At 31.9% G+C, this 13,814-nt stretch overlaps 1 protein-coding gene across 1 annotated transcript; it reads left to right on the top strand.

Moving 5' to 3' along the window:
- Window positions 1-3,321: 3,321 nt before the first annotated feature.
- On the top strand, window positions 3,322-4,245 carry LOC134726416 (probable E3 ubiquitin-protein ligase MID2). The gene has a single exon (XM_063590818.1). It carries the CDS (start codon window positions 3,322-3,324, stop codon window positions 4,243-4,245), a length of 924 nt encoding a protein of 307 aa, XP_063446888.1.
- The last annotated feature ends 9,569 nt before the right edge of the window (window positions 4,246-13,814 follow it).

A 13,814-nucleotide genomic window follows, 5' to 3' on the forward strand; every position in this document is an offset into this window, starting at 1 on the left:
CTCTATTTGTCCTAACTCTCAAGAAATTCTCAAACGTCAATCAATTCAAAGAAGGAATAACTTGTCAACTATAAGTAACCAATATTCCTATATAATTTATTAACCAATATTCCTATATAATTTATTAACCAATATTCCTATATAATTTATTAACCAATATTCTTATATAATTTATTAACCAATATTCCTATAGAATTTATTAACCAATATTCCTATATAATTTATTAACCAATATTCTTATAGAATTTATTAACCAATATTCCTATAGAATTTATTAACCAATATTCCTATATAATTTATTAACCAATATTCCTATATAATTTATTAACCAATATTCTTATAGAATTTATTAACCAATATTCCTATAGAATTTATTAACCAATATTCCTATATAATTTATTAACCAATATTCCTATATAATTTATTAACCAATATTCCTATATAATTTATTAACCAATATTCCTATATAATTTATTAACCAATATTCTTATATAATTTATTAACCAATATTCCTATAGAATTTATTAACCAATATTCCTATATAATTTATTAACCAATATTCTTATAGAATTTATTAACCAATATTCCTATAGAATTTATTAACCAATATTCCTATATAATTTATTAACCAATATTCCTATATAATTTATTAACCAATATTCTTATAGAATTTATTAACCAATATTCCTATAGAATTTATTAACCAATATTCCTATATAATTTATTAACCAATATTCCTATATAATTTATTAACCAATATTCTTATAGAATTTATTAACCAACATTCCTATAGAATTTATTAACCAATATTCCTATATAATTTATTAACCAATATTCCTATATAATTTATTAACCAATATTCCTATATAATTTATTAACCAATATTCCTATATAATTTATTAACCAATATTCCTATAGAATTTATTAACCAATATTCCTATATAATTTATTAACCAATATTCCTATATAATTTATTAACCAATATTCTTATATAATTTATTAACCAATATTCCTATAGAATTTATTAACCAATATTCCTATATAATTTATTAACCAATATTCTTATAGAATTTATTAACCAATATTCCTATAGAATTTATTAACCAATATTCCTATATAATTTATTAACCAATATTCTTATAGAATTTATTAACCAATATTCCTATAGAATTTATTAACCAATATTCCTATAGAATTTATTAACCAATATTCTTATAGAATTTATTAACCAATATTCCTATAGAATTTATTAACCAATATTCCTATAGAATTTATTAACCAATATTCTTATAGAATTTATTAACCAATATTCCTATAGAATTTATTAACCAATATTCCTATAGAATTTATTAACAAATATTCCCATATACTTTTTCAACCAACTTGATTATTCCCATAGAATTTATTAACCAATATTTCCATATACTTTTAAAGCAGTATTCCCATAGAATTTATTAACCCATATAAGATGCGGTATGATTGCAAAATCAGGTTATCAGAAACAACCTTACTTGAATGAAAGCAACTATGTGTCACTTGACAACTAAACATTAATAGCATATAAATAAAAATATGCAGTATGAGTACAAATGAGACACCTCTCAATAAAAGTCACAATGTATAAAAGGTTTACAATTGTAGGTGAAAGGTATGGCCTTCGAAACAGGGCCTAGGCTAACACCGAACAGCAATTTATAAAGGGTACCAAAATGACTAAGAGCAAAATTATTCAAACAGAAAACTGACAGTCTTATCTATTCAAAATAAACTGTTAACACAGAGATGTGTCTCACCTATTTGTTATTATGATAATGCAAATGTTGAAATTAAATAAGCAATACTTTAATATGTAAGTTTTCCAAAAAATCAGTCAATGAACCAATCAATGAGACTAAACAATCTCCATGAAACACAGATGTTTCATGCATATCAAATACCATAAAAATCTCATAAGTCGTTCCCTTTAAAACAATTTAACCACAAACATTAACTGGTAAATCAAACTTTCAAAGTTAATAAACCAACATGAGGGTGTGGGGTTATATAATCTCCATGAAAATAAAACTTGCAAATGCCAATACATTTTAATACCAAATATCATTGACTTAACATAAGGAGTTCAATAGTTAAACTGACATAAACACAAACTTAATGCATGTGAAATAAACAAAAGTTTCAAAGTCAATAGAGCACGACTGATGAGACATGGCCAAATAATCCCCATGGTAATGAGATGTGCCAATGCTAATACAACTGCTTACCAAATATCATTGACCTTCCACTAGTGGTTCCCAATAAACTGACCTAATTACAAACTAATATATGTAAACTAAGCAAACGTTTCAAAGTCTGACCTAATTATAAACTAGTGCATGTGAACTAAGCAAAAAGTTTCCGATAAAGTCAATAGACCTCGACTGACGGCACAGTGCCAAATAATCCCCAGTGTAAAGAGATGTGTCAATGCTAATACAACTGCTTACCAAATATCATTGACCTACCACTAGTGGTTCACCATTAACTAGACCCAATCACAAACTGACATATTGTTGAAGACGCTGCCCCGCCTACGCCAGAAACAGTGTACATATGACTCGCTTTAAATTTGACATCGTCAAGGGGAGACAACTACAAACAAGAAACACTTATGAACAGCACCTCCATAGTCAATTACATTGGATGATCAAAATCTAGAAGATGTCATTTGATCATTTAGTATTTCATTTATATATCACTAAAATGAAATGATATAATTAATCTCAATATCTAAGTATTTTATAGATAAAATATTTCTAAAAATAGTAATACAAAATGATGCATAGTGGCATACATATATTTGCATATTTGATGAAAACATATTATTTTAAGTGAAGATTTATAAAAAAAAAAATACAATAAATTGATAAATTTAAAACACATAAATTTACCCTGTTGATCATTTGACTTTCAATAATCAATAATTTTTACCTCAGTCTAGTTTTGAGTCAAAATGATGAATACCTCTTCATTTGCTAACATCCTTTGCTCAATGTCGTCCTACCAACATGTCTATACCTGATCTAAGTAACCAGTAAACATTTAAATGACTAAGTTTACCTGTCTGTGACTTAAAAAGACTAAAATAACATAGTTTTGCATTGGTTTTTTTTTATTATGACCCATATGTAACCATTATATTAAATGTTTTTTTTTAATTTTATGTTTTTTTTCTCTGAAACTGTCAAGTTTAAAGATTAGTCTCATTTCAAATTGTTACTTAAAATAGCATGTGATAGGTGTACATCGAATCTACGATATGAACAAGGAAGTGAAATAGTAATAATGGCGTCTTCTGGTTCAGGTCAAATTCCAATCAATTGTCAATTTTGTGAAACTGAGAAAGTTATCAAATGGAAGTGTATTGACTGTGAACTTTTGATATGTGATAAATGCAAAGACAAAATACATTTGAAAATTAAAGGGGGAAAGGACCACAAGATACTTGATATAAAGGAGATCGGATCTGAGACTGAAGAATTGTGTTATGCGAATTTGAAGTGCCAAGATCATTCTGGACAAAATTACTGTCTTTACTGTAAAACGTGTGAAAGCCTGGTTTGCCCCGTCTGTATTGCTAAAGTTCACAAGAAGCAACATGATTTAGTTGAAATTACCGAAGAATACAACTTAAGAATAGACATATTAAAGAAATGTCAAAGCAAAATGATAAATGATAAATCTAAGCTAGAAACCGAAAAGGTTCGGTTAAAACAAATACAAACGACTGGACACGCTAACTTTGTCAAGGTAAAAGAAAATATTCTTTTTCAAGAAAATGCACTCATCGATACAATACGGAACTATGCAGGGAGGTTTACCGAGGAGTTAGACAAACAACTCAAAACTATGTACTCATCCACTGACGGCGAAATAAATTCTGTCTCCATTGGTATGGCCAAAATTGACTACAAATCCAAAGATTTGAAGAACTTGATTACTATGACGGATGTTGCAGAATTCTTCAGACAAGTTGACAGAATTGAAAAATCCATGAATATTACTCTTCCAAAAAGCACTGCGTCATTAAGTCTGTCCTTACCTCAATTTGTAAAAGGGGAAATTACTCAGATTAATTTTGGAACATTAGTACATGATAAGAACTCTGAAGATGACTCGAATGTGACCATAACGATCGACACTGAGATTAATTCCTTGTCTCGATGGCTCAATTTCTCGAGAAGCAAGAAGTACATCAAAAAAAGCTAAATTATACAAAGTGAACGTATCAGGATGTTGAATTATGCATGAGTATTCTGGGCTTTTAGACTAGTTATGAGGTGTTTACATGTGTATTAATATCCATGATTGGCTAGCTTTTTATACAGAGGCTGTCTTAAATTTCTTTTTAATTATATTAAATTAATCAGTATGACTCGGAAGTTATCATGATTTTGTACCCTCAAGTCAGCATGAACTAGGTTATATTACATTGTAGTTTGTTACCCCTCTTTTCATAATTTAGTTTGTATCATTTTATGAATAGTTGGTTGGTTTTTTTTTGGGGGGGGGGGAGGGAACGATTTTCCATAATCCTTCGGGAAATTAATTTGGAGTGTTTATTGACCCTGTACGGGGAAAAAAAATCTGTTTTAGTGAAGGTTCAATCACTATAACAATATTTCAAAGAGGAATGGTATTCAGTATTGTATCAGACCAGAATATGATAACTATATTTGATGTGCATACCTTGCAAGGTCCTCATGACTGTCGGACAGTAAAGCGGACGAAACATTTCAGCATGCTCACTTGTGTCCTATCTGAATCGGGTGTTGTTTGTTGCTGGTTTGTTCCGAATTAGTTTTTGTTTGTTGTATGTTCGATTTTTTTTTTTGTAATTTGTTGTTATCATAATTAAGCTCTTCTGTCCAAAGTTGCAATGTAAGCTTTTATGATCACATTGTCCGTCGTACTAAATTATGCCTTAAAAATCTTCTAAATTTCCCAATGGATTGAAGCCAATTTATTTCTGCTACATTTATAGGGAGAAAGAAAATAAGTTAGTTGTGTCCTTTAACTCTACTTTCCGCTATATCATATGGATGATGTCCTCTCACTAAATTAGTGACTACTAATATGTTGAACGCATCTATCCCATCAAAAAATCTCCTTTTAGAGATAAAAGAGGGAAGAAAGATACCATAGGGACAGTCAAACTCATAAATCGAAAATAAATAGACAAATGTCATGACTTAAAATGAAAAAGAAAAACAGACAAACAATAGTTCACATGACACAACATAGAAAACTAAAGAATAAGCAACACGAACCCTACAATAAACAAGGGGTGATCTCAGGTGCTCCGGAAGGGTAAGCAGATCCTGCTCCACATGTGGTACCGGTCGTGTTACTCATGTTATAACACATCCGGTAAATAGTCTTATTCGGTAGGTCACATTCATGAAAGGGAAGGGGATTGTAATTACGAGGTAATGAACATATCCGATATCATCTGTAAAACGGTTATTCCAAAACGGTCAACCAACTCGTGATTTTCGCCCGTAAAATTAACGAAGTGACTATTCAACTTCACCATTTGGAACACAGGCACTTGTTTCTATCCATAGGAAGGTCGGCTTACCCTTCCATATGAAGGTCGACTATCCATATGAATAGTCGACCTTCCTATGGATAGACAGTGCCTATGCTGTCGTGACCTAAAAACAAATTCGTTAGCCACCTTCTTCTATTTATATGGATAATCGACCTTCCTATGGATAGAAACAAGTGCCTGTGATTTGGAACTCTTGGTTTAATAGCTTCCTTGTGAACAGCAACCCTCTATCAAGAAAATCATGATACGAAATACAAGCTAGGTAATATCGTATCGATTGGGAGATATATACCCTGTATGCAGGTGCTGCTGGAATGTTGCTACCTAGAAATTGAAAGTTCACAATTGGAAAGCAGTAATTATCTCTTTGTTTCGTAAAGTTTTGTTTTCAACCGACCCTCATAGTCGATTTCTAGTTTCCAGATAAAAGATACAACAGCACACAGTCATTTCTGTGACCTATATCTAGAAATTAACAATAAGGGACGTTTGAAAACAAACCATTACGACAAAAGAGATGATTTCAGACTCCCAATTGTAAACGTCATATCTTTTTACGCAAAAATCTAGCAGCTCCTGCATACGGAGTATATCTTTTTCTCCAAGTTGATACGATATTGAATTCCAGGGCTTGTATTTCATATCAAGATTTTTCTGATAAAAGATTGCTGCGCACAAGGAAGCTATCAAACCCAGAGTTTCAAGTGGTGAAGTTAAAATCCAATCGTAAGTTTCACGGACGCCATCACGAGTTGGTTGAGCCTTATGGAATATCCGATTCACGCATGATGAGGGATAAATTCCTTGCGTCGTAACTACAATCCAGTCCACATTTCCCAAATGTGACCTATTGAATAAGACTAATTACTTGTTAGTACTTACATGAGCAACACGACAGGTGCCGCATGTGGAGCAGGATTTGCTTACCCTGCCGGAGCACCTGACATCACCCAGTGTTTACTGGGGTTCGTGTTGATCATGGAGTATTTAGTTTTTCATGTTGTGTCATGTGTACTATTGTCTGTCTGTTGGGTCTTTTTTCCTTTTTTACCAATGGCGTTGTCAGTTTATTTTCGACTTATGAGTTTTAATGTCCCTTTCGTGTTTGATAACTTTCTCCTCTCTAGATCTTTTAGTTCCAAAACTTTCCAAAGTTAAGAAAGACGCGAGACTAGTGTCCAATCAGCTTTTCACTTTTGTGTTGGGTTTGACGTGTGGTGATGCTTGAAAATACTGTAAATGGCATTGTTTTAGGTGCAATACCACCATTGAGTTCAAAAATTATGCAAATAAAGACATACTTAAAAAAATAAGTTTTATCCTGTCCAGTACTATAGAAAAAAAATCACATCACAGTTCATGCCATATAAGAAAATAATCATCACTGGAAGTTAATCAATCAAGTACCCCTTTTATTTAACATGTGTATAAGCTTGAGTAACCATGTAACCTCAAGTTTCCAAAATATTCTTTAGAAATCCCCCCCCCCCAAAAAAAAAAAAAAATGATTCTGCTTTGAAGTACTCGAGACATATGTTTATGACCCAGAAATGTTTTACTGCAATACAATTTAGGATTAATGACCTACGATTGTCAAATTCAAGGGAATATTTTTTTCGAACTATTTTAGTTGTGATATACCATGATTTGTTGATATAACACCTTCAAACATCAAAAGGCCATTTAGTGTATTGTACTCTACTTCACAGGGATTCGTTTAGCAGATTAAAAAAGATAATCGATGTTTTTTGTTTTCATATTTCCTGTCAATTTATATTACATTAGTAACGTATTCAACTTTGGCACCAATATTTCTTCTTTAATTATTTACTTTCCATATCCTGTAAATTAGTAAAAAGCAATATTGATACAAACACTCAACACGTAATTTAAGTCAAACATACATACACAGGAAATACGAGATATATATATAAAAAAAAAGCATTGATTTTTTAATGTACTTCTTCAGTGTCTTTTTTTATCCTTGTCGATTTCGGCAAAACGTTTTCATTCGTTACATGATAAGTTCAAGTGTAAGAGAAACAACAATTAAATAAATATGTAAAATCAGTTGAAAGTGTATATTTCAATTATCAATTTGAAAGTTCTGAACTTCTATCGGTTTAAAAATTATTCTTTTAGAAAGCGAATTCGAACATAACTGCATTACTGGAAATTACAAGGACAACGAAATGCTATTCAGCGTTGGATTATTGTTTATTTTTAGTCAAATTGCATTCGGTGAGTTGTTAACATTTAAAGAGAAGACAAAAACACAATGTACAAAAACATCTGCTTGAATCCTTAGCCATTGTTATAGCTGTTAGAAATACTGTAGCTTTTAGCGATGAAGAGAAAAAACGAAACTGTTTATGATTGTGTGTATTGATTTTTTTCTGCAATAAGAAGTTTTATTAGCTATACTTCCTTACTTGTAGTATAACCCCCAACTTGTGAAATATCAATTTGGATTGAGGTAACACCCTCAGTTTTAGTATTTACAGAAAACTAAAAATCATAAGGAATTGTCGAATAATGCCACCCGAACTACTAACTACCGTTAGCGGGTCTAACATTTTGAGAGAAAAAACAAAATTTAGAAGAAGTTTTACATAACGCACTAGCAAATTTAACATAACGCACTAACAAATAATGTCCAATCATATTTTCTATACTGTTTTATTAGCCCCTACCCCCTCCCTCTTATATGACGATCAAATAACATTGTATGACGCGTTCGGTCATCTCTCCACTTATTGTGCTAAATATGTCATTTACAACACGTAGTATTTAAAACAAACGTACTACCTATTACCTATTTCAAATGTTAATCAAATCTCTAAAAGTTAATAAAACAAGTTGCTTTCTATAACTCGATAAAAAAAGCAACACGTGAACCCGGGTTCGTGTATTTTTTTTCATTTGACTATGAAAATAATGAGATAATAATGATTTACCTTAAAAAAAGTTTATTAAAAATATGTATTTGTGTAGATTTTTGCACAAGTCAATCGTAAGCAATGTTGGACAGTTGTGAATTGAAAAGTGCATAATACAGCTACTATTTGATTTTACATAAAAGGCTTGACTATCATATTTATTACTTGGGAGTTTAACGGTACATCATTTTTCTTAATCTAATTGCAAATCCTGGTTTTGCTGTTTTTATACAAATTGCATACTACTAGTAAATGTAAACAATGTATGGTATCGACTGTTTTTATATATGTACATGATTTCTGTTTTTCTTAAAGGGTCAGAGATCAACGTTTGTGGCGGTTCGGACTGGCTCGGGGACGTACTTAACAACGAGCCCATTACAGATTTCAACCAATCACAACTTATATTTTCTGTGAGGGCATGTGAAAATGTAAGACTACTATTTTATGAAAGAAATGTTCAACCATCGTACGAGTTGATTATTGGACGTAGACAAAATAACGAATCTCGAATTAAAATTTGTGTCTTTGAAGAGTGTTCTAGGATTTGCCCAGACGATACTGATGACAATTGTCACATGTATGCTTATTCTGATGCAGATACTGCAGATATACTTGACTGCAATGAATTTCGTTGGTTTTGGGTTTCATGGAATTCTAACTTTTGTTTTGGGAGGGGTAAGGAAATAGGAAAACGTGAGACAAATTCGGCAAACTTGGTGGATATAGTAATAAACTACATTACAATAACCGTTCGTCAGAGTGTATCTTGGAACACATATGAATGGATATTTGACTCAGGTAATTTATTGATAATGTATTTTGATACAACATTAAATATATTGATTACTAGTAGATTAAAAAAGAAAGATATATGCACGTAGTTTTATGACATTTGATATGTTTACGATTATGGATATGCCTTTCGGTAATAGGTACGTAAATGGATAATCTCATTTTAAATAAGTTATGCCATCTCGAGTGATGCTCGATGAACTGCATACATGTATAAATATATTTAAAAAAAATATTTCATTCATTCGGTATCGAAATTTCATGGATCGAGTATTGCAATATGACCAATAAAAAACGAATGATGACATCATTATAAAAAGACAAAAACACATTCGTCACAACTCGGCCTATTCCGTATACCCTCATTTATCATTCGGCAATCCTCGGTAGAAGCTACTCTCCTTAGATGAGGGTACGGAATCGGCCGAGTTGAGGCGAATGACTTATGCATTAGAAGGAGAGGTGCGGACTCACCCGAGGATTGCCGATTTGACAAATACAGTGTTATATATTTTATATCAATGAAACGGAAAATACAGTAGCAAACTCTTATATTTGAAAAGAGAATGCATATAAAAGGTTGGGTTTTTTCTGCTCAACTTAAAATAAATTCAACCTTTGACGGTATTTGAGAGAAATTCAACGCAACAAAACTATTATCTCTGGGAATAGCATAACAATATACACAATGAAATAATTCATTACTCATTATTCAACGTATAGTAACGAAAAATTATTAATGAAAAAGTTCATATTTTAATTTTAAAGTTATAAAATGAACCAGATCATTGGGTCCTCTTTAACTTTGTACTTGTTTGGCTTTATAACTATTTTGATCTGAGCATCACTGATGAGTCTTATGTAGAAAACACGTACGCGGGTATGGCGTATTAAATTATAATCCTGATACCTTTGATAAAAACTATTAACTGCTATGACACTATCCCGTACTTCTAAATTCGCCATCATTAACTAGAGTTTATTCCGAAATATAAGAGAAATATTTGAAGAAACAGATTTATTTATTGATGATAAAGATCCAGATGCGGATCCATGATTTCAAAAAGCGGGACCCGGTCAAGCCACGAATGAAGTTATACTAAAGTTAAGGGGATCCGGGTCTCTTGACCCATACCCTAAATCCACCTTTGCAATTTACCTTTCATACTGGTCTCTTTACAAGTACACATAGGCGGATCCAGGGGGCCAGGGGGCCGGATCCGCCACTAGTACATGTACTACTCAAATTAAATAAGTTAACTTTAATCTTACAGAGAGCCTATTATTCACCATCAACGAAGATCTTCTTTGCAACAAAAGCAATAATTCAACACCAAATTTCACTGGAACAACAAAAACAAGTGGAAGTAACTTCGAAGATACAACAACCGATTTGTCATCGGAGAATTTTACTGAGAGTTTAACATATAGCACAACATCAAAATTCACAGGAACACTGACAAAAACAAGTGGAAGTAACTCCGAAGATACAACAACCGATTTGCTATCGGAGAATTTTACTGAGAATTTAACATATAGCACAACACCAAAATTCGCTGGAACCACAAAAACAAGTGGAAGTAACTTCCAATATACAACAATCGATTCGTCACCGGAGAATTCCATCGAGAGTGTAACATATAGTACAACAACAACAACATTCGCTGGAACAACAAAAACAAGTGGAATTAACTCTGAAGATATAACAACCGATTTGTCATCGGAGAATGTTACTGAGACTTTAACATATAGTACAACAACATATGGGAAAATAACAGCAGGAAGTAACACAACAGACGACATACTCAAAACAACAACTATGCAGACAACGAATTACAACTGCATGTGTCCATGTTCAAATGTAAACAATCTAAATCTCACTGACGATGAACTATTGGAATTTTTAACTGAAAATCTTGATGCACTTAAACAAGCTTTGCAAATCGATCCAAAAACTACAAAAGCTGCTCAAGCTAAGAAAATATGTGCACCAGATGATAGAAATTCTTCACAAATAATGGGGTGGGTGGGGAGTATTATTATCGGCATTGGGGTCGGGTTTTTAGTGTTATCAGATGTATCTCGATTTGTTCATTACCTTGCGAAATAAAGTAGCAGTTAGTATAAAAAAGGTACATATTAAGTAAAATGAAATTTTAAAATATGTGTTTCTCAGGGAATTTTGTCCGAGTCAGAACAATATTCTTTAGTTTTTCAACGCTAATCAATCTAATATGTTTTCAAAATTATTTAACACTATACGTAGCTTGTAAATCTGGATTCAGAATATTAGTTTTGGCATCTGCTTGAACAGACTTTTTTTCATCTAGTTGTGGATCAATATATTTTTGTTTGTTTGTGAAAAAAAAACCCATACACCCCCTTTTTTAAGTTGAATGGTCGTTTCCTAGATATTACTTATTACAATGTGAGACAACAAATGACAGGCTGAATCCTGGTTTGGAATAGGCAAATTTATTTGGTTGTTGTGTTTAAACTAATTTTTTCTATACTCCATTCTTTCTTTTTTTAAATTGACGCCTGTATATTGGTGTTAATTTAATCAATAATGGTCCAGGGGGTGGATAAGGCCATTTTCATAAGGAGGCTTCATTCATATATTTATATTCCGACGGAATTATGATTCTGAGAAAGCATTGAGCAACCATTTTCTGAATGATTTTCTCTAGCAATGGATTGAATGTGGCACAATAGTATATTCTGAGCCATATAAATATATCTACAAGTTTGAAATGAAACTGCATTTTTATCACCATTTATAACTTTCTATAGACGAAGCCTTTTTTTTTTCACATTAAAATAGCACGAAAACAAAACAAACCTTTTATAATTTTCTATTTTTGTTTAAGTTATTGGTCATCCTGTCTAATTGTAGCTTCAAATTACAAGCCGGTTTAAAAATATAACATTGATCGAAAATATAGTCATGACACACGATCAATTTCCGTAGCTAGTGAACTTTGTTTCTGAAAAGTTTATATATTTTAGTCTTGCGAAACATGGACTAGATAGACAAAAGAAGATGTGTGCTCTAAGGGAGCTACCATTTGATTTCCATGGGGTAGGATGAACATTTTTGACCAGACTTTGTTTTTAGTTGTAATCTATATTCAGTCTTTTTATTTTTTACTCTATTCGGTGTTTCTTTGTTGTTGCATATAAAATTGTCATCCTACCTTTTTTTCAATTTCAATCTAAATATTTAAAACTGAGCATCTGCATTTTTATCGCATAAAAAAACCCACTTGAACAGATTATACATATAAATCAATTCAAATTGCCAATGAGGTTACCGCACTCTCCTTAAATCCAAATGATGTAAACAAAAATTAAACAACTATAGGTCACCGTATGGGCATGAGCAAATCCCTTACTGCATAGTGAGTCAAGTAAGGATTGAAATAAAAAATAATAAAAATAAAATAATACAATTCAAAAGACAAAAAGATGGCTTGATTATGAACAAAACAATAAACGAAAAACAAATTTGATATAAATCAATAAACGACAACCACAGAATTACAGATTTGACATCCGCCAGACCTGCTTGTCTATGCATGGTTCACATCGGATTTATGTTCTTCCTTTTTTCTTAGTAAGTTTTGAAGACTTATAGTTTTATTCACAGTGCTTTTGTTGTTTCTCTTTGGTCATGTCCTCTGATTTTGTTTTGACTTACGGCTTTTCACTGTACCGTTGGTAACTTCCGCCTCTTTCAAAATCAACTTTGGGTTCGACAAACTATAAAATGCTTAACTCGCTAACAAAAGAGGGACGAAAGATACAAGAGGGACAGTCAAACTCATAAATCGAAAATAAACTGATAACGCCATGGCTGAAATAGAAAAAGACAAACAGACAAACAATAGTACACATGACACAACATAGAAAACTAAAGAATAAGTAACACCAACCCCACTAAAAACTAGGGGTGATCTTCGGTGCTCTGGAAGGGTAAGCAGATCCTGCTCCACACGTGGCACCCGTCGAGTTGTTCATGTTATAACAAATCCGGTAAATAGTCTAATTCGGTAGATCACATTAATGAAAGGAAATAATTAGAGGTTTAGAGGAAACCTATACCACACTGTAGTAGGCGATATAAAATAGTGCCTTATATCTGATGGTTCAAGTACCGTAACTCTGGAACGCCAGGACACAATAGATATATAAAATGGAATGTAAGCTGTTTTTTGTCAATCTGTTTTCATGAGAATTTGATTAAGGAAATTTGACTGCTTATACAAGTTAAAATCATATGGATGGATGGCCCATAGGGCAAGTTACAGTATAACGTAATAGGCAACATCTTCGCCTGGGCGGATAAGAATTGTAAGAATTTAAATGATCATTAAATTTAAAATTCAACAAATTACTTCAATGGTATTTTGACGGCGAATAATGGTGGTTTTTTTTTCTCTCATCTACTTCTTCTTGTCTCTCAATATTTTAAAGATGATAAAATATAG

This window comes from Mytilus trossulus, chromosome 7 (genome assembly GCF_036588685.1).
Source record: "Mytilus trossulus isolate FHL-02 chromosome 7, PNRI_Mtr1.1.1.hap1, whole genome shotgun sequence".
NCBI lineage: Eukaryota > Metazoa > Mollusca > Bivalvia > Mytilida > Mytilidae > Mytilus > Mytilus trossulus.

What these genes read in the sequence shown, in the direction of transcription:
- LOC134726416 (XM_063590818.1), top strand. Translation starts at nt 3,322, where the DNA reads ATGGCGTCTTCTGGTTCAGGTCAAATTCCAATCAATTGTCAATTTTGT.